The following is a 21,059-nucleotide window of genomic DNA, read 5'->3' as shown; positions in this document are numbered from 1 at the left end:
ATTCTAAGTGTTTTAAAGACTTTCCTAAACATTTTCCTGTTCTTTTAGCATGAATTCTAACACTATCCTACACATTTCATAATCCTAACACTACTAGTAAATGCTAACCCTAACAGTAAGCCCTATCTAGCCTAAACCCTAACCCCTAACCCTAACCTTAACTCATAACCCCAATCCTAACTCCCAACTTAACCTTAATCCTACATGTTTCACAGGCCTTTAAACTTGAATTTTCAGTGTTTCTAACACCTTCCTAAACATTTTGAGCTCTATCAATGTGAGTTCTGTGTTTTAAACATTTTCCTATACATCACACAGCTCCTTAAAAGTGAAATCTCAGTATTTCAAGTTTCCTACAAATTTCCCAGCTTTATACATGTGAATAATAAACATTTCAACCACGTCTACATATTTCCCAGCACTTCCAACATGAATTTGTTTTTTAAAACACTATCGTACACATTTCCTCAACCCTAAAACCAATAGCTAACCCTAACAGTAAGTCCTAACTCTAGCCTAACCCATAACCCTTAACCCTAACTCTCACCCTAACCCTTAACTCATAATGCTAATTCTAACTTTAAACCTAACAGTATCCTACACATTTCACAGCCCTTTGTTTATTTTTTAAAATATATTTTATTGATTTTTTTTTTACAGAGAGGAAGGGAGAAGGATAGAAAGTTAGAAACATCGATGAGAGAGAAACATTGATCAGCTGCCTCCTGCACATCCCTCACTGAGGATGTGTCTACAACCAAGTTACATGCCCTTGACCAGAATTGAACCTGGGACCCTTCAGTCCACAGACCAATGCTATATCCACTGAGCCATATGGGTTAGGGCATCACAGCCCTTTAAATGTGACCTACAGATATTTCAACATTTTCCTACAGATATCCCAGCTCTATAAATGGGAATTCCTAGTGTTCCAATCATTTTCCCATATATTTCCCAGTGCTTTCAATGTAAATTCTAAGTTTTAAAACACTAGCCTACACATTTCACAGCTTTTTAATGTTTATTGATAGTGTTTCAATAATTCCCTACAGATTGCACAGCTCTATAAGCTTGAATTCTAAGTGCTTTGAACAATTTCTTACATATATCCCAACTCTTTCAGCATGAATTATAAGGGTTTTACAAAATTTTCTTACATATTTACAACCACTTTCAATAAGAATTCTAACTATTTTAAAGATGATCCTATACATTCCACAGTTCTTTAAACATGAATCATGTGTTTCAACACTTTCCTGCATATTTTCCTAAAGTATGCCCTAACCCTATACCTAACCATAACTGTAATCTTAACACCTAAACCTAACCTTAACCCTAACCCTAAACTTAATCTAACCCTAATCCTAACACTAACCCTAACCCTAACCTGAACCCCAAATTAAAACTAACCCTAGCCTTAAACCTAACCAAATTTAACCTAACCCTAACCCTAACCCTAACTTTAACCCTAACCCTAACTCTTACCCTAAATCACCAGGTAATTACACTGTGCATCCAAGGACCCAGACGCTAACCCTAAACCTAACTCTAATCCTAACACTAAACCTAGTCCTAATCATAACACTAACCCTAAAAGTAACCCTAACCAAAACCCTAAACCTAGCTTTCCCTAACACTAGTTCTAGCCCTAAAACTACCCCTACCAATAATCCTAGCTCTAGCCCTAAATCTAAACATAACAATAATCTTGCCCTACCCCTAAACTTAAACCTAAAACTAACCAAACCCTGGCACTAACCCTAACCCTAAACCTAATCATAAACCTAACCTTAAACCAAACCCTAACCCTTGCCATAGCCTCAAACCTTAAACATAACCCTAACCCTATACTATTCCTAACTCTGACCCTAAACCTAAATCTAAGTTTAGCACTAATCTTAAACCTAAATGTAATCTTAGCCCTAACCATAATATTAACACTAACACTCCAACTCTAACAATAAATCTAACCCAACTTTGAAACCTAATCTTAACACAAACCCTGGCCCTAACCCTAACCCTAATCCTAGATCTAGACTTAACCCTAACCATAAACCCAACCCCAGCCTTAACCATAACACTAACCCTAACCCTCGCCCTAACACTAACCTTAACCCTAACCTTGGACCTAACCATAATACTAACACTAACCCCAGTTCAAACCAAAAACTCAATCCAATCAAAAAAATGCAATGCTAACCCTAGACCTAGCCCTCACGGTAACATTAAACTAACACTAAACCTACCCTAAATCTACCCCTAACCCTACCCCTTACACTAACTCTCCAGGTAATTCCAATGTTCATCCAATGACCCAGACACAAACCCTAACACTAAACCTAGCCCTAGCACTAGTCTTAACACTAATCCTAACCCTAACCATAATTCTAACCCTAGCCATAAGCATAAGACTAAACTTAACCCTAACTCTAGTTTTAGCCCTAATCTTAACACTAACCCTAGCCATAAGCATAACACTAAACCTAACCCTAAACTCAGCTGTAACCCAATACTAACCCTATACTAAAATGTGACTCTAACCTGAGACCTATCTTTAACACTAACCTAACCCTAAACCTAAAACTAGTTATAGCCTCAACCCTAACTGTAAGCAAAGCTCTAAACCTAAATCTTCAGTTGATAACAATGTGCAGCCAACAACCCAGAAGCTAAACCTAACCCTATCCATGACCTTAGCCCTAAATGTAACCCACCCTTAGCCCTATCCCTAGCCCTAGCCCTAACCATAACCCTAACCCTAATCATAACTCTAAACCTAAATATAACCATAGCCCTAGCTGTAACCCTAACACTAACCTAAACCCTAAACTAGCTCTTGCCCTAAACCCAACCATAGCCATAACCCTAACCCTAGCCCTCATCACAACCCTAGCCATAACCCTAAACATAATCCTAACCTAACCATAAAACATAACATAAACCTAGCCATAGCCCTAGCCCTAACACTAACCCTAAACCTAATCCTAGTACTAGCCTAAACCCTAACCCAATCCTAAACCTAACACTAGCTCTAGCCCTAAATCTAACCCTAATCTTAATCCCAGCCCTAATCCCATATCTATTCCTAACCCTAACCCCATCCCCAGCCCTAATCTTAACACAAAACTTAAACCTAACCATAGTCTTATCCCTAAACCTAAAACCTAACCCTAACCCTAGCCCTAATCTTAACCCTAAATCTAGTCCTAGCCCTCACCATACACAAACTCTAACCCAAACCTAACTCTAACCCTAACCTGAACCAGAGCCCTAGCCCTAATCATAGCACTAAACCTAACCCTGCCCTAGCTGGTTTGGCTCAGTGGATAGAATGTTGGTCTGTGGACTGAAGGATGCCAGATTTGATTCCCATCAAGGGCACATGCCTGGGTTACAGGCTCTATCCCCAGTAGGGGATATGCAGGAGGCAGCCAGTCAATGATTCTTTCATATCAATGTTTCTATCTCTCTCTTCCTCTCCCTTCCTCTCTCTCTATATATATACCTAATCCTAAATCTAACCCTAGCCTAACCCTAAGGCTAATACTAGCCCCAGTACAACCCTAATCCTAACCCTAGCTATAACCCTTAACCTAGCCCTAGCCCAAGCCCTAGACCTAACTATAACAGTAACTCTAACCTTATCCCTAGCCCTAGTCCTAAACTTAACACTAACTCTAACACTAACATAGCCCTAGCCCTTACCCTAACCCTAACACTAACTATAACTGTAACCATATCTCTAGCCCTAATCATAAACCAAAACCTATTCCTAATACTATCCCTAACCATAGCCCTAAACATAACCCTAGCTCCAGCCCTAACCCAAACTTCAGCTGTAGCCCTAGCCTAACCCTTACCCTAAATCTCTAGGTGATTCCAATGTGTATCCAAGAACCCAGATGATAAACCTAAACTTAACCCTAGGCTTAGCCATATATCTATCCCAAACATAACATTAACCCTAGCTCTAGCCCTAATTTTTTTTTTTTTTTTAGGAATCAGGATCTTGATTCTAAGTATTCCTTTCAATAAAAAGGGGAAAAAATAAGCACATACAAAATTTCCCCCAAATTGTTCATCACTAGACTATGATGATACTGATTGTAAGAGATTCTGAAGAAGGTGCAATGGAGAAATAAGGCATGAGTTTCTCTGTGAAGGTATCACTTAGTCCATTCAAGAATGACCAGTTATTCAAATTATAAAATGAAACCTCTCCCAACTCATAGTCCAGAAAAACGCCAATGTGATGTTCTCCTGTACAGAAAAGGTCAAATACATCAGTCTTCTGCTGGTATTGCCAGCATCCATTGCTTGGGGATGGTGATATGAGAGTATCTCTGGAGACAGATTCTTTACACACACCTAATAAACATTCACCTGCGCCTTTTATGTTTACCATCCAAAAATGTCTGCCAGTATCAAATCCCTCAGAACTCAGGACAGTTGGGTAAGCAGTAAGTGCGTGTGGATTAGAAAGATCCTCTGATATCCTAAAGGTCACACTTTTTCTATCACTTGTGATATTGAGGCTTGGATGGGCTATTTCAGGATCCAGTGTCAAATCTACCTGAAACGTGCGGATCATTTTATGCAGGCCCAAATAATGTGGGGGGGTACTGTAAGACTCCTTCTTTAATTCACATGAAAACACTGCTGGGATCTCTAAGTTTCCATAGCTGTTGTGGATCCTTTCTATGTCCGTGAGTAAGTCTAGGTCTGTCTGCAAACAGTTGTCTTCTATTTCACTTAACAGATTGCTTAGCCTGATGTGGTATGAAATATGCCTTCCATTTTCAATTAGTTTTTCTTCAACATCCTCCTCTTCTATAAGTAGATTGTTATCAATTTCCTGTCTCTCTGTTTCCCAGAAACACTTAAATTCTTCACATTCAAAGTCCAATTCCTCCCTCCATTTTTTCATCTTTCTTTTCACTTCCCAAGTATTTGCAACTTGTTTTTTATACACAATTTCAGCATTTTTAAAGCTATGAGTGAGGTCTCTAATGTGCCTTTTGAGCATCCTCCTGTGACTAGCTGCAGCTTCCTCAATGGGGATCAGGCCCTGATCCTGGAGGAGACCCTGCACTGGGCACACAGAAGCTCCATGTTTTCCTCACAGAACAGGGTCAGAACCTCACTGTGCTTCCCACACAGGGGTATTTATTCCTGCAGTTTCCTCTGGCTCCCTGAGGTGGGGATCTGCTGAACAATCTCTATCATATCACATAATTGGGGGTTCCTCTTCAAGCTCCTGTCAGGGCAGTGGTGGAGGCAGACAGGACAGGGAAAGGTGTCCTGTAGACCTTCCCAGTGCTGGTGGATGCAGGAGGGACAGAAGTTGTCCCCACACTCAGTGGTCACGGGGTCTCTCAGGTGATCCAGGCAGATGAGGCAGCTGGCTTCTGCTTGGAGCTTGACCAGGAAAGCTGGATAGGCCATTGTGCAGTGAGGGTGTCTATCAGAAGAGACTGTCCTTCAGTCAGTGTGATCCTCCAGGAGTGAGGAAAGGTGAGAAGCTGAGGTCTGCTCAGGCCTTCCTCTCTGTGGAAGGCACTAGGAGTTTCCAAGAGTTCCAGCCACCAGCTGACGTCGTCTTCTTGCCGCCCTGTCCTGTATTTAACACCACGTTGCACAAGGGATGTAGAGTGCTCCTGGTCAAAAAACAAGCTCAATCCAAGTCATATGTGGTTTCTGGTGCCAGCTTTCTGTGGGCCAGTCTGTGGACTGAGTCTCCAGGACGGGTCTGGGATGCGTCTTGTACCAGTTGTCTCTAGCCCTAATTTAAACAATAACCCTAATGCTAACCCTTGCCCTAGCCCTAGCCCTAGCCCTAAGCTTAACCATAATCCTAAACTTAGCCCTCAACATAACATTAACCCTAACCCCAAACCCAGCTTTAACCCCAAACTTTAGATAACTAAAATCTAACCCTAACCCTTCCACTAACTCTATCTCTCCAGGTTATTCCAATGTTGACCCAAGGACCCAGACAATAAACCTAACCCTACCCTGTTCCTAGCCCTAATCCTAGCTCCAGCCCTAGCCTTAACCATAACACTAACCCTAAGCTTAACCCTAACCCTAACCTTAGCCCCAGCCCTAGCCCTACCTTTAACAGAAACCCTAAACATAATGCTAGCCCTAGCCCCAGCCTTAATCTTAGACCTTGACCTAACGTTAACCCTAACTCTTCAAGTCGTTCCAATGTGCATCCAAGGACCCAAACCATAACCCTAGGCCTAAGCCTAACCCTAAACATTAGTGTAACTCTCCAGGTGGTTCCACTGTGCATTCAAATACTCAGGTGTTAACTCTAACCAAAGCTCTAGCCATATACATAACAAAAACCCTAATACGTTATAACCATAACCTTAAACCTAAACCTTACCATAACCCTAGCCCTAGACCTAAGCATACAACTAACACTAACCTTAACTCTAAGCGTAAACTTACTAACCTTAACCCTAGCACTAACTAATTAGAGTCCTAACTCTAATCTTAACCCTAAACCTCAGCCTAAACCCAACAAAAGCTATAGTCCCAAATATAACAGACCCTAAACATAGCCTTTGCCCTAAACTTTTTTATTTCCTTGCCCTAAACTTAACTCTATGCCTAGCTCTATATCTAACCCTAACCCTAGCCCTAATCCCAACCCTAACCCTACCCAAAGCCATAACTATAACACTAATCCTAACATTAACCCTAGCCCTAACTCAAAACCTAGCACTAACACAGCTATAGCCTTAACCTTACCCTTGATCATAACCATAGCCCTATTCCTAAACCTAAACTGAACCTTAATCCTATTCCTACCCCTAATCCTAACACTAACACTAACCCTAACTCTAACCATAGCCCTAACCCTAATTGTAACTCTAGCCCTAATATTAATATGACCCCTATCCCTAGCTCTATACCTAGCGCTAAGTCTACCTCTAACCCTACCCCTAACACTAACCCTAACCCTATTGCTAGCCCTAACCCTACCCTTACACTAACTCTCCTGGTAATTCCACTGTGCATCCAAAGCTACAGTAACTGATCTTAACCATGGCCAAAGCCCTAACCCCAAACATAACACTAACCCTAATCTGAAACAAAACCTACAATAACCCTAACTTTACTAAAACCATAGTCCTAGACCTTACCATAGCACTAACATTCACCATAATCCTAACTGTAACCTTAGCCCTAACCTTAACCCTGACTCTAACCCTAGCTTTACACTCTAACCCTAGCCCTAAACCTAACCCTATCATTAGCCCTAGCCCTAACAATAACACTAACCCTAACCCCAGACTACTCTTCACCCTAACTTTAAACCTAGCCCTAATCATTACCCTATCCTACCCCTAATTCTAACCTTAACCCTAACTCTAGCTCTAATGTTAATCCTTACACTAACCCTAACCTACCTCTATACCTAAATGTAACCCTTCTCCTAACCTTAACCCTGACCTTGTCCTAGTCCTAACCCATATCCTAACTCTATAGATATGGCAATGTACATCCAAGGACCAGATAATAAACCAAACCCTAACCCTACTCCTAATCCCAATCCTAACCATAGACATAGAACTAATCTTAACCCTAAACCTATCCCTAAGCATAGATTTAATTTAACACTAACCTAATTCTATCCTAACCATAATGGTAAACCTACTCCTTATGAAACATCTAACCCTAACACTAAAACAACTCTAAAACCTAACCCTAACACTAGCCATAACACTAAACCTGAACTAATCCTAACCCTAAACCTAGCCTGAACCCTAACTCTAACTCTACAGATTATTCCACTGTGGACACAAAGACCCACATGGTAACATTAAGACTAACCCTAGCCTTGTTCTAGCCCTAATCTTAAACCTAACCCTAAACATAGCACTAGTCCTAATCCTAATCGTAACCCTAACTCTAACCCTAAACCTAATCTGATCTATAAACCTAGCCCTAATCCTAGCCCTAGTACTAGCAGAGGCACTAACCCATACACAAACTATTCAGGTGATTCCATTGTACACACACTGAACCCTAACTGTAACCCTACCACTAATAGATACACTAACACTAGCCTAAACCAAACCTTGCACTAAACTGAAACCTAACCCTACCCCTACCCCTAGCCCTACCCCTAAATCTTATCATTACACTCCAGGTGATTCCAATGTGAATCCCAGTACCCATACAATAAACCTAACACTAACCCTATCTTTGGTCCCAATTCTACTCCTAAACCTAACTCCAATCCAAACCCTAGCCCAAATCTTAATCTAACTCTAATACTAACCCCAACTCTAACCATAGCCCTACCCCTAACCATAACACTAGCTCTATCCCTACCCCTAGCTCTAACTCTATCCTGAAACCTAACACTAGCCCTAGCCTATCTATAACAGTAATCTTAAACCTAACCCTAGCCCCCTGGCCCTGCTCATTACACTAAACTTAACCCTAACTCTAATCCTAATCTTAGCCCTTGGCCTACCCCTAAACCTAATCCTAACTCTCCAGGTGATTCCAATCCAAAAAACCTAACTCTAGCCCTAATTCTACTCCATCCTAAATCTCCAGATGTTTACACTGTACACTGTACACCCAAAGAACCAATCACTAACCATAACCATAACACTAACCCTAAACCTAAACATAACCTTAATCTTTACTGTAATCCTAGTCCTGGACCTAACCATACCAATAACATTGATCCTAAACCTAACCATAACATTAGCTGTAATCCTAACCATAATACAAGCTATAGCCTTAAACCAAAACCTGACCTTGACCCTAACTATAGCCATTGTCCTAATCATAACTCTAACCCTAACACAAGAATTAGCCCTAAAACTAACGCTAACCCCAAAACAAGGCTAGCCCTAATTTTAACCCTACCCTTATAAACTAACCATAGCCCTAATGCTAGGGCTAGAGGAATCCCTAGACCAAACTAAAACACTAACCCTAAATCTAATCCTAGCCTCGGCCCTAATCTTAACCCTAAACCTAATTCTAACCTGAGCCCTAACCCTAACCCTAAACTTAGCCTTAATCCTAACCCTAACCATACCCCTAGCACTAAACTTAACCCTAACACTAACTCTAACCCTAGCTCTATACCTAGCACTAACCCTAATCATGAACACAATCCTAACCCTAGCACTAGCCCTAACCATAACCCTAACAAAAACCTCCAGGTGATTTCAATCAAGGACCCAGACTCTAACCTTAAAACTAATACTAGCCCTACCCCTAACTCTAGCCCTACCCCTGTAGCCCTAGCCTAACCCTAGCCCTAACCCTTACCCTAACGCTCCAGGTAATTCCAATGTGCATCCAAGGACCCAGACACTAAAACTAACCCTAGACTTAGCCTTAGCCTTAACACTATCCCTAACCCTAATCATAACTTCAGTTTTAGCCCTAATTTTAACCCTAACTTTAACCCAGGCTCTAATCTTAATCATAATCCTAACCCTAACCCTTCCAATAACCCTAACTATAACCTAAACCATAACCCTAATCCTAACATAACCTTAATCCTAATGCTAACTCTCCAGGTGATTACAATGTGCAGCCAAGGACCCTCATGCTATCCCTAACCCTAACCCTAACCTATATCTAAAGCTAAAGGCCCATTCACTAACCCTAACTCTAAAACAAGCCCTAACCCTAACCTTACCCTAATCCTAACCCTAAACTGAGCCCTAGTCCTAACCTTAAACTTAACCATAGCCCTACCCCTAAACCTAACACTAGCCTTAAACTTAAACTCAAACTTAGTCCTAGCCTTAACAATAACACTAACCCTAACCCTAAAACTAAATAAACGTATCCTGAGCACTAGCCCTAATCATAGCACTAACCCTAAAGCTAATCCAAGCAATAACCCTTAACCTAGCCATAGCCAAAATCATAGCCCTAATTATAGCAATAACCCTAATACTATCCACAGTGCAGGCAGCATCTTAACCTTAACCCTAACATTAACACTGTCCCTAATGCTAATCCTAACCCTAGTGATAACACAAATGCTCACCCTGACTCCAACTGTCTCCCTAAACCCAAATGAATTCTAAAATTTAACCCTAGACCTAGCCGTAGCATTAGCCCTAACACTACTGCTAATCTAAACTAACTTTAATCATAGCCTAATCCTAACCCTAATCTTCTGGAGATTCCAATGTGAATCCAATGAATCAAATATGAACCCTGACACTAACCCTAGGGTTAACAGTTACCCTAACCCTAGGCCTAAACCAAACCTAACCCTATCCCTAAACATAACCCTAAATCTAATCCTAGCCCTAGCCCTAGCTCTAACCCAAATCCTAGCCCTAACCCAAATCCTAACACTAATATTAATACTACTGTAAAACTAGCCCGGCCCTCACCCTAACCCTAATCCTAACCCTAACCCTAACCCAAAACTTAACTCTAAACCTAACCCTAATCCTAACCATAACCCTGTCCCTAACCCTACCCATAACCGTAAACCTAACTAACTGTAACCTTAACCCTAACCCTAACCTAACATTAACACTAACCTTAACCCTAATCCTAACACTAGCCCTAGTCCTAATCTTAACCCTAACCCTATCCCTAACACCTGCCCTTACTCTATCCCTAATCTAACCTTAGCCATAACCCTAACCTGAACACAACCCTAACGCTAATTCTAGCTCTAGCCCTAACCTAAATCCTAACTCTAGCCCTACACATAACTATAACCCTATCCCTAAAATAACACTAAACTTAACCCTAATCTAGTACTAATATTAACCATAACCCTAGCCCTAACCATAATTTTGAACTAAGCCTTAGCTATAACTATAACATTAATCCTAACCCTATGTGAAGCCTTAGTTCTAACTCTAAACCTAGTGCTGGTCTTCACCCCCATCCTAATCCTAACCTAACCCAAAACCTAAACCTGACCCTTATCCCTGGTCTATCTCTAAATCTAACACAACCTTAAGCCTAATCCTAACCCTAGTCATAGCCATAGCCATAGCCCTAAAGCTAACCATAACTATCAAGGTGATTCCAATGGACATTCAAAGACCCAGATGCTAACACCAAATCTAACACTAACTTTAGCCCTAACACTAACTCTAACCCTAATCCTAATCCAAGCCCAAGTCCAAATCTTAACACTAACCCTAACCATAAATGTAGCCCTAATCCTTACTCTACCCTAAACTTAAACCTAAACCTAGCCCTGGCCCTAACCATAATTCTAACTATAATCCTAAACCTAAACCTAACCCTAAACCTAGCCTTAGCCCTAACTATAATAACCCTAAGCCTAACCCTAGTAGTAGACCTAGCTCTAAACCATTATCCTAAGCAAAATAAGCCAGCCAGAGAAAGATAAATATTACATGATCTTACTCATTTATGGAATATAATGAACAACACAAACTGATGAACCAAAACATATCCAGAGACAGAGAAGCATCAATCAGACCATCAAACCTCAGAGGGAAAGTAGGGGAGGGTGGGGGTAAGATGAAGAGATCAACCAATGGACTTGTATGCATTCATATAAGCCTAACCAATGGACACAGACAACAGGCAGATGAGGGCATGAGTGGGGGGCAGGGGGATAGCAAGGCATTTGGGGGATAAGAACACAAATGTAATACCTCAATCAATAAAGAAAAAATACATTAAAAAAGGAAGGAAGAAAAAAATCAATGAAAAAATATCCTCAGGTGAGGAGGAAGGTCAAGTAGGATGGAACGGGTCAATGGGGAGGGGGTCGTTAGGGAAGATGGGGGACATCTACAATACTTTCAACAATAAAGATAAATTTAAAAAAAATGAGCTTAACTCTAAACCTACCCTAGCTCTAGCCTAACTATAACATTAACCCTAACCTTAATCCTAGCCCTAAAACTTACCCTAACCCCAGTGCCAACCATAACCATAACCATAACCATAACTTCAACCTAAAACTAACCCTAGTAATCCTAAAACTAACCCTAAGTCACCAAGTGATTGATTCAATGTGCAAACAAGAATCTAGACACTAAACCTAACCCTACTCTAACACTAAGCCTAGCACTAGCACTAACCCTGACCCTATCCCTAACACTAACCTTAACCCAAAACCTAAACTTAACCTTATCCCCAGATCTAACCCTAACCCCAGTCTTAGCCCTAGCCCTAATCCTTACCCGAAATATTCAGGTTATTACAATGTGCATCAAAGGACCTAGACAACAAACCTAACCCTACCCCTAGCCTTAACTCCATACATACCTCAAACCCTAACCTTAATCCTAGCCCTAATTTTTGTAAAAAAATTTTGTGAGTTTATTTGAGGCAAACTGTCGACATATGCCAGGAAGCAGAACCTCAATGAATTCAGATAATGCTCCAGAGAACAGCAGGTTACATCTGTATTTATACATTGCAACCAAAGGAGGGACATAGGTCGGTTACATGAAATTCATTGGTGATAGATTAAGGAGGTGGGATAAAGCAAAGCCAGGGTGGGAAACCCCTGGGATTGGATAAAAAGTAAAATGATGGACACATATTTAGGTGGGTGCAGGAACAATTAACATGATAATGAAGGACTTTGTGGTATCTGTCCACATTTGGTTGTGCCCCAGGGGCTCCAGAAAAAGGGAAGTTACAAGTTACCCAGACATTTCAAGAGTAAGTTATCATAGATGCAAAAAGACAGATAGGCTCAGTTAAGGTAAAGGTTGACCTTGTCAGTGAAGATACCATTGCTGTGTTTGTTTGTTTGTTTGTTTGTTTTTAAAATAAATCTTTATTGTTCAGATTATTATAAATGTTCCTTTTTTTTTTTTTGCCCTCCATTGTTCCCCTCCACCAGGTTTCCATTCCACCCTCTGCCCTTTCCCCACCCCCCATTGTCCTCATCTGTTCAGTCTCTTCCCACACAGTTTTCAGTTTTTGCTCAGTCTCTTCCCTCACCCCCCACTCCCCTTTACCCTGAGAATCGTTAGTCCACTCCCCTTCCATTCCTCTGATTCTATTATAATCACCAGTTAATATTGTTCATCAGATTTTTTAATTCCCTTGGTTTTTAGATTCACTTGTTGATAGTTACGTATTTGTTGTTCATAATTTTTATCTTTCTTTTTCCTCTTCCTAAAGAACCCCCTTCAGCAATTCATATAATTCTGGTTTGGCGGTGATGAACTCCTTTAGCTTTTTTTTTTATTTGTGAAGCTCTTTATCTGGCTTTCTATTCTGAGTGATAGCTTTGCTGAGTAGAGAAATTTTGGCTGTGGGTTCTTGCTACTGTATTTTCCGGTGTATAAGACGATACCCCAATTTTACAGTTAAAACATAGGTTTAGGCCTATATTCACTGTATAAGACTACCCCCACTTCAAAGAAAAGATTTACTTTGCCGTCAAGATCTGCAGGTAATTTTTGTGCAATTTTGGTCTTTTGCTCCCAATTTTTGGTTGACTTTTTTTTGTTTCAAAAGTATTCATCACCTTGAATAAGGTACTCATCACCTTGAATATTTCTTGCCATTCCCCTCTGGCCAGCATGGTTTCTGCTGAGAAATCAGCTGACAATCATATAAGTGCTCCTTTATAGGTAACTACCTGCTTTTCTCTTGCTGCTTTTTGACAAAATTCTCTCTTTGTCTTTTGCTCTTGGCATTTTAATTATGATGTGTCTTGGTGTGGTCCTTTTTGGATTCCTCTTGTTTGGGGTTCTGTGTGCTTTCTGGACTTGTAAGTCTATTTCTTTCACCAGGTGGTGGAAGTTTTTTGTCACCATTTCTTCCAATAGGCTTTCGGTATCTTGCTTTCTCTCTTCTTCTGATACCCCCATAATTCTGATGTTGGTTTGCTTGGAGTTGTCCTAGAGGTTTCTTACACTATCTTCAACTTTCTGGGTTCTCTTCTCTTCTTGCTTCTGTGGAGGAGTGTCCTCTGGCTCTTTGTGTTCCAAATCTTTGACTTGATTCTTGCGATCTTCCAGTCTGTTTTTAGGACTCTGTATAATATTTTTTTTATTTCAGACAATGTATTCTTTATTTCTAGTTGATCCCTTTTCATATCCTCAAAGGTCTCATTAATTTTATTGGCATTTTATAGGAAATTCTTAAAAAATCTTATACCGTGGTTTTGAACTCTATATCCAGTCATTTGTTCTCCATCTCTTTAGTTTGATATCTATTTCCTTGTCTCAGCATTTTTGCTGCTTCCCAGAGTTGGTAGGATGGCTTTGTGTGTTTAGTGTCTTATATGGCTCGGTGGGTCAGCCTTCCCAGTTACCTGAGGTAGACACTCTTGGTGCTCCCCTTTGTGAACTGTGTGTACAGCCTTGTTGTAAAGTCTTGATTGTTGTTGGTATCTCTGGGAGAAATTGACCTTCAGGCCAATTGGATGTGGGTATCAGCTGTGTCTACTCTGGGATATCTTCTGTATTGGAGACAGTCTTATAGGATCAAAATGCAAAATTTCAAAAGCCTCTGTGCTCAGCTTGGATGGGGCGGAGTCTAAAGGCTGAGAGGCCACGGCAATCTTCGCAGTCAGACCTCTCTGCGCACACTCACTCGCACGTGACTGTAGACCCTGCCCGCTGCAGCTCCTGGCTCCCCCAGTCTCTCAGTCTCTGAGTCTCCAGGTGCCTTTCTCTACAGTCCAGACTCCACCCATATGAGCCTGGGTCCACGGGGTTTCGGCCGGGGTTGGGGTTCAGTGCAGTCGGAAAGGGTTTAGTGCAATTGGGGACTTCCTTTCCCCTCCCTCCAGCCAGGCATTTGACTGCACTTCCTTTCTGTGCACACGTCACCCTACCTCAGCGCTTTGCAGCTCCCAATCCTATCCATGAGCCTCTCTCCTTCTTTCTGGTTGTAGCTTTCCTGTGTTTTTGGATGGTGTCCATTCTGATTTTAGTTCTTGTTTTGAAATTGGAACTAACTTGTGCGAGATGGCAGCTTAGGTGCTTACCTAGGGCACCATCTTGATTCTCCTCTCCATAGCTGTGTTTAATTAAAGTTTAATTTCAGTCCATCTTTTGTGGTTACTTTAGGTCTCTGAGTTTGAAAGAGTGCTATGCAGGCCTCCCCTGAGCTTGTCAGGTCATCCACACATCCCCTTTTTCTTCATAAATCAATCCAAAGGTTGCATTGATGACCAACCTTTTGGTTGAATAATGGAGTCCCATGGTGCTAGGAAGACTCATTCCTGTGATGTCTCAGTGTCAGCATGTCTTGTTGAATAGGTGGACTACTGGGGATGGGGCAAGACCATAACCTTAGATGGCATTTAAGATCAAATTATCATTTAAAAAGGTCAGGTAAATGGAAAGCAGTCAGATCCTATATGTCCTTATTAAAAAGTGTTCTGGCCGAAATTGGTTTGGCTCAGTGGATAGAGCATCCGTCTGCGAACTGAGAAGTCCCAGGTTCAATTCTGGTCAAGGGGCATGTGCATTGGTTGTGGGTACATTCCTGGTGGGGGGTTGTGCAGGAGGCAGCTGGTCAATGTTTCCCTCTCATCAATGTTTCTAGCTCTCTATCCTTCTCCCTTCCTCTCTGTAAAAAGTCAATAAAATATCTTTTTAAAAAAGTATTCTGGATCATTTCTAATTTTTGAGCCACGATGATCTGAGTCTTTTTGCTGTTTGTCAAGTTTTATTTTTCTGCATCTAGTATAACATTTACATACTAGGAACAAAAGTTACAATACTAAACCAAAAACATTGATTAGGAAGAGAAAATGTCTAATACTAGATGAGGAAAAGTCTGAGGGAAACAATCATCCCAGTCAACTGAAAAACCCTTTACATGTATTATCATAATTTTTTATTAAGTTAATTATATGTTTTCCTCCATCATTAACTGTCAGTTGTACCTTATGATATGTTTGGCCAGATGAATTAAGACTCTTTACTATTTCATGATCTAGAAGCTCTAATTTTCTTCTGGCCAATTAGTTTCCATAGAAATGACTTCATGAGAAGGAGTTCAATTTCCCAATACATTGGTTTTATCACATATTTTATGAACCTCAGGCAAAGTCATTCTGCCTATAATTTTAGTATTTTTCCATATTCTAGTATTATTTAATGTAAACTTGGTGATATTACAGTAAAAATTGCTTAGTATAACATAATTTTTTAAACCCTTCCCAGCAAAAATGCCCCTTTCCCATACACCATATATTATTATGGAGTAGATACAATAGGCCAGAACTGGATGACTTCAGTGTTCCATGTGGATTGGGGGCATAACCATTCACCTTTCTGATTTTCACAATCAGGCAGTGAGATGGGTTCACATTGTTTATTATTTTTAAATATGGCCAATCAACTCACCATTGGAAATATTCTAGTATTATTGAGGATGGTGTCTATTTCAACCAGTTGAACTACTGGGAATTTAAGCTTAGGATTTAACTGGCTCCTGGGCTTTTAAAACACAGTGTCGCCGAAACCGGTTTGGTTCAGTGGATAGAGTGTAGGTCTGAGAACTGAAAGGTCCCAGGTTCGATTCTGGTCAGGGGCATGTACATTGGCTGCGGGCACATCCCCAGTAGGGTGTGTGCAAGAGGCAGCTAGTTGATGATGTTTCTCTCTCATCGACATTTTTAGCTCTCTATCTCTCTCCCTTCCTTTCTGTAAAAAATCAATAAAATATATTTAAAAAAAAAAAAAAAAAAAAAAAAAAAAACAGTGTCGTAGATCTCATTTCCCATTTCCCATTCAAAAATTCTGAAATTCCTGGGGAACCATATGAGTTCCATAAGTGTCTGGCCTGGGCTCCTGCAGCCATTATAGTTGGCCGTTGTTTCATAGCCACTTCAGATTCCATTTGCATTAGCATAGACAATAGGCCCAATTGAGTTAAAGGCACAGACATGTTCCCATTGTTGGGTTTCTGCATGAGTTTTTATAGTCTGTCCAGTCTGTTCTATCCATGAAACTAAGGCTTTATTGTTTTTCTATGCTGCTTCCCACCTTTTTTCCTTCTTCCTGAAACAGTATTCCCTCTATATGACCTATTTGCTGTAAAAATCTTTTTCTAATGAATGACGTTCTTAATTAGTTGCAAATTCAGCTTGTCCCAGGATGCCAAGGCCAGCCCCTACTCCTCCAAGTATTCCTCTTTTGATTCTTTTTTTTTTGGGGGGGGGAAGGGGGGCAATGTTGTTGGATCCACCAGGAATTTTGTTGCCATTGGGTAGTTATGGCTTGGGAGTAGTTGGACCAAAAAATGTTGAGTTTCCCATGCCATAATTAAATAGGTGAGGGTGACCCCCAATAGAGCTAGAGTTTGAGTATTCCATAGGGCTTCTCACAAGTGTCCAGAATGAAGGATGGTGAGGTAATTATAGACATTTCTATCCACCAAGTGATCCCAATAATTTCTGGAATGGTATCCATTGATTTCTTTCTTGTTTCACAGACATCCAGCCATAAGAGCATGGCTAGTGAGTCCAAGGACAAGATATAATATTCCAGATAGGACAGGCTGCTGCAAGCCATCATATCTAGGTGTTCTTCTTAGCTTTTCATCACCCATCTCTATAGTTATACAATATTCATTCAGATTAGATCCATATACAATTCCACCAGTGGAATTATCAGGGAGGTATTCTTGGAGGTATTTGCCTAAGGTGCATCCTTTATAGTAGATATAGCCAGAAAACACACACACACACACACACACACACACACAAAACACACACACACACAAAACACACACACACACACAACACACACACACACACACAAAACACACACACAAAACACACACACACAAAACACACACACAACACACACACACACAAAACACACACACACACAAAACACACACACACACAAAACACACACACACACACACAAAACACACACACACACACACACACACACACACACAAAAAAAAGCTTATATTGATAGTAGGAGAAAACCAATGGTTGGCTAACAAAGCATTAATTTCACTATCATACATCATAGTCAGAACATCATTGTGTAGTAAGTGGGAAAGATTAGTAGGTATCTGAGAGGCCACGGTGGGGCCGGGGCAAGGCTAACGCCTGACTCCATTTTGTACTGTGGGGCAGGGCAGAGCTATCCTGCGTTTTGTGTAACTGGACCCTAGCCCTCACCCAACCAATCATAGTCAGCCAAAGCAGTGACATCACCACAGTATAAAACTCCTTGACCTGTCGAAGTTCAGTCAACCCTGCGGGCTGTCCCCAGTCTTTAGAATTTAGTCTTTAGGATTTAGGAACAAAAGGAAAATTCCTATGGTTTGAACCTTTAAAAGGAATTGCCTACCCCTGAAACGGTGCAGTCATTTGGAGTCCAACTGAGTGGTGCTCTTGTGGCTGTCCTGGCCAGTTCAATAAATCCTTGCCTGCTTTTTTTAATTAATTAACCAGCCTCCGGTGGTCTTATTTTGAACCCAGGGTTCGACCCCACAACAGTTTGATTTGATTTAAAAAAAAAAAAAAAAAAAGTAAGGCTGGGCGCTGGCCCACCCCGGGGCCCCTGGGGCGGGCGAGAGGGGGTCCTCCCGCCCCCAGTCGGGCACCAGAGAAAGCGGGCTGGAGGGGATCCCGAGCAGGATGAGGTCCACGGTTCCACATGGGGCTCTGCAAGGCATGTGACCTCCACGAAGGTGGCTCCGCCTCCGCGCAGGATCCAAGCTTCTTCACTGTGGGGATGTGGTCCATGGGCGCGGGGGCCCTGGGGGCTGCTGCCCTGGCACTGCTCCTGGCCAACACAGACATGTTTCTGTCCAAGCCCCAGCGAGCCAACCTGGAGTATCTGGAGGAAATAGACCTGAAGACACTGGAGAAGGAACCAAGGACTTTCAAAGCAAATGAGCTCTGGGAGAAGAAGGGCGCTGTGATCATGGCTGTGCGGAGGCCAGGCTGCTTCCTCTGTCGAGAGGAGGCCACTGACCTGTCCTCCCTGAAGCCCAAGTTGGATGAGCTGGGCGTGCCCCTCTACGCTGTGGTGAAGGAGCAGGTCAAGACTGAGGTGAAGGACTTCCAGCCTTATTTCAAAGGAGAAATCTTCCTGGATGAAAAGAAGTTCTACGGCCTCCAGAGGCGGAAGATGATGTTCATGGGGTTCGTCCGGCTGGGCGTCTGGAGCAACTTCTTCCGGGACTGGAGCGGAGGCTTCTCTGGAAACCTGGAGGGCGAAGGCTTCATCCTCGGGGGCGTCTTCGTGGTGGGATCAGGAAAGCAGGGCATTCTTCTCGAGCACCGAGAAAAAGAATTTGGAGATAAAGTAAACCTAGCCTCTGTTCTGGAACCTGCTAAGAAGATCAAACCACAGGCTGCAAGTTTAGCCTCAGAGGAAAAGTGACTGTGGGCTCTGCCCAGCTCAGGGATAAGAGGGGCTCACCTGCTGCACAGGAGGCCCGGGTTCCACTCGTGTCACTTAGGCCATCTCCTTAGACTAGATCACTGTGCTCTGTTTAGGCTCAGTGAGACAAAATAGCTCCCAAATAAGACTGATAAAAACCTAAGACGTGAGTGAGAGGTATTTCAGCTAAACCCTGCAAAACAAGAGGCTTAAAGCTGGCTGGAGCGCCGCATTACAAACGTATATGGTGTGTGAGGTGCTGTTATTGGAAATTAGTTTACTTTTGTGTCTTTAAAAACCTAGAGGAATTTGGTGATTGACTAGAAAATTTCGGATTGAAGGCTTTTGGTTGTGTGTTTTCTACCATGACTTGTTACATAAGATTAAAGTAATAACATAAAGGAATTATGTGCTCTGGTTGGCTTGATAAAGGTAGATCATAAAATGAAGAAAAAAATAAAATAAAATAAATAAAAATTAAAAAGTAAGGCTGAGTGCTTTGATGGCTAGCAAACTGCCCCAAGGGGTCACTGGGATTCCTTTTTTCCCAGGGGTGCTTGCTCTCTGTCAGAGGGGAATCGGCCCACCTAATTAATTTGAAAGTATGAAGTTGTAACAATTGTGAAAAGCAGGGACCAAATTCTAAAGTTAACTACTGTTTGTCTCAATTGGCCATTTAAGTTTGATGTGAGTGAGCAGGAGCGGGGCCGCACCCTGCAAGTGGCCAAGGTCTCCACCGCTTCCTTGGGGCGCTTTTAGGAGTGCCTGCCCAAAGTGAAGGCTGCACTCCCCCACCTCGGGGGGGGGGGGCTCCGGCGAGAAGAGGAAGTTTCAGCCTCTTTTCGAGGACTTTGCAGCAGGTGATTTATTTCCCAACTGGATTTGAAATTTGTGATTTTGTTTGACAAAGCAAAGTTTGATTATTAGAATGTTAAATGGCAGGCTGAACTGTATAACATATGATTATCTCAAGGATTGATTTGTCCTCTGTTAACAAAAAAAACAACTTGAAACCTGTAAAGAATTTTTTTTGTGAGTTTATTTGAGCCTTACTGTCGACAACTGCCGGGAGCAGAATCTCAACGGATTGAGATAATGCTCCAAAGAATGGTGGGTTACATTTCTCTATTTATACACTGAAATTAAAGGAGGGACATAGGTGGGTTACATGAAATTCATTGGTGATGGAGTAAAGAGGCGGGAGAAAGCAAAGTGGTGGGAAACTCCTGGGATTGGATAAAAAGTAAAATGATGGACATGTACTCAGGTGAGTGCAGGAACAATTAACATGATAAAGAAGGAATTTGAGGCATCTGTCCTGGCGCCCACCACTTTTGGTTGTTCCCCAGGGGCTCCGGAAAAAGGGAAGTTACAAGTTACCCAGACATCTCACAGATATGTTATCTTAGAGACAGAAAGGCAAACAGGCTCAGTAAAAAGATCAAAGTTGATCTTTGGGAAAATATCTGGGACATGACTACCTACTATAACCTGTTAGATATTTAATTTTCAAACCATCTTTTGTAGTTATCTTTGTTGTGGGGTCGAACCCTGGGTTCAAAATAAGACCACCGGAGGCTGATTAATTTTAAAAAGCAGGCAAGGATTTATTGAACTGGCCAGGACAGCCACAAGAGCACCACATGCAGATGGACTCCAAATGACTGCACCGTTTCAGGGGTAGGCAGTCCCTTTTAAAGGTTCAAACCACAGGAATTTTC

At 41.7% G+C, this 21,059-nt stretch overlaps 2 protein-coding genes across 2 annotated transcripts; one reads left to right on the top strand and one right to left on the bottom strand.

Annotated features, from left to right (window-relative positions):
- Positions 1 to 4,084: 4,084 nt before the first annotated feature.
- On the bottom strand, positions 4,085 to 5,445 carry LOC311628883 (tripartite motif-containing protein 60-like; the record flags this gene model as incomplete). The annotated part of the gene is given in 3 exon segments (XM_084896456.1): positions 4,085 to 5,086; positions 5,092 to 5,166; positions 5,170 to 5,445. Coding segments are annotated over 3 exon segments (1,353 nt in total).
- A 13,196-nt stretch (positions 5,446 to 18,641) lies between these two features.
- On the top strand, positions 18,642 to 19,692 carry LOC311628786 (peroxiredoxin-like 2A). Its single transcript, XM_084896303.1, has one exon. It carries the CDS (start codon positions 18,685 to 18,687, stop codon positions 19,336 to 19,338), a length of 654 nt encoding a protein of 217 aa, XP_084752429.1. The 5' UTR covers positions 18,642 to 18,684; the 3' UTR covers positions 19,339 to 19,692.
- Positions 19,693 to 21,059: the final 1,367 nt, after the last annotated feature.

The sequence above is a fragment of the Pipistrellus hanaki genome (genome assembly GCF_964339955.1).
Source record: "Pipistrellus hanaki genome assembly, chromosome: 10".
NCBI lineage: Eukaryota > Metazoa > Chordata > Mammalia > Chiroptera > Vespertilionidae > Pipistrellus > Pipistrellus hanaki.
This window is presented reverse-complemented; position numbering and strand designations above follow the sequence as displayed.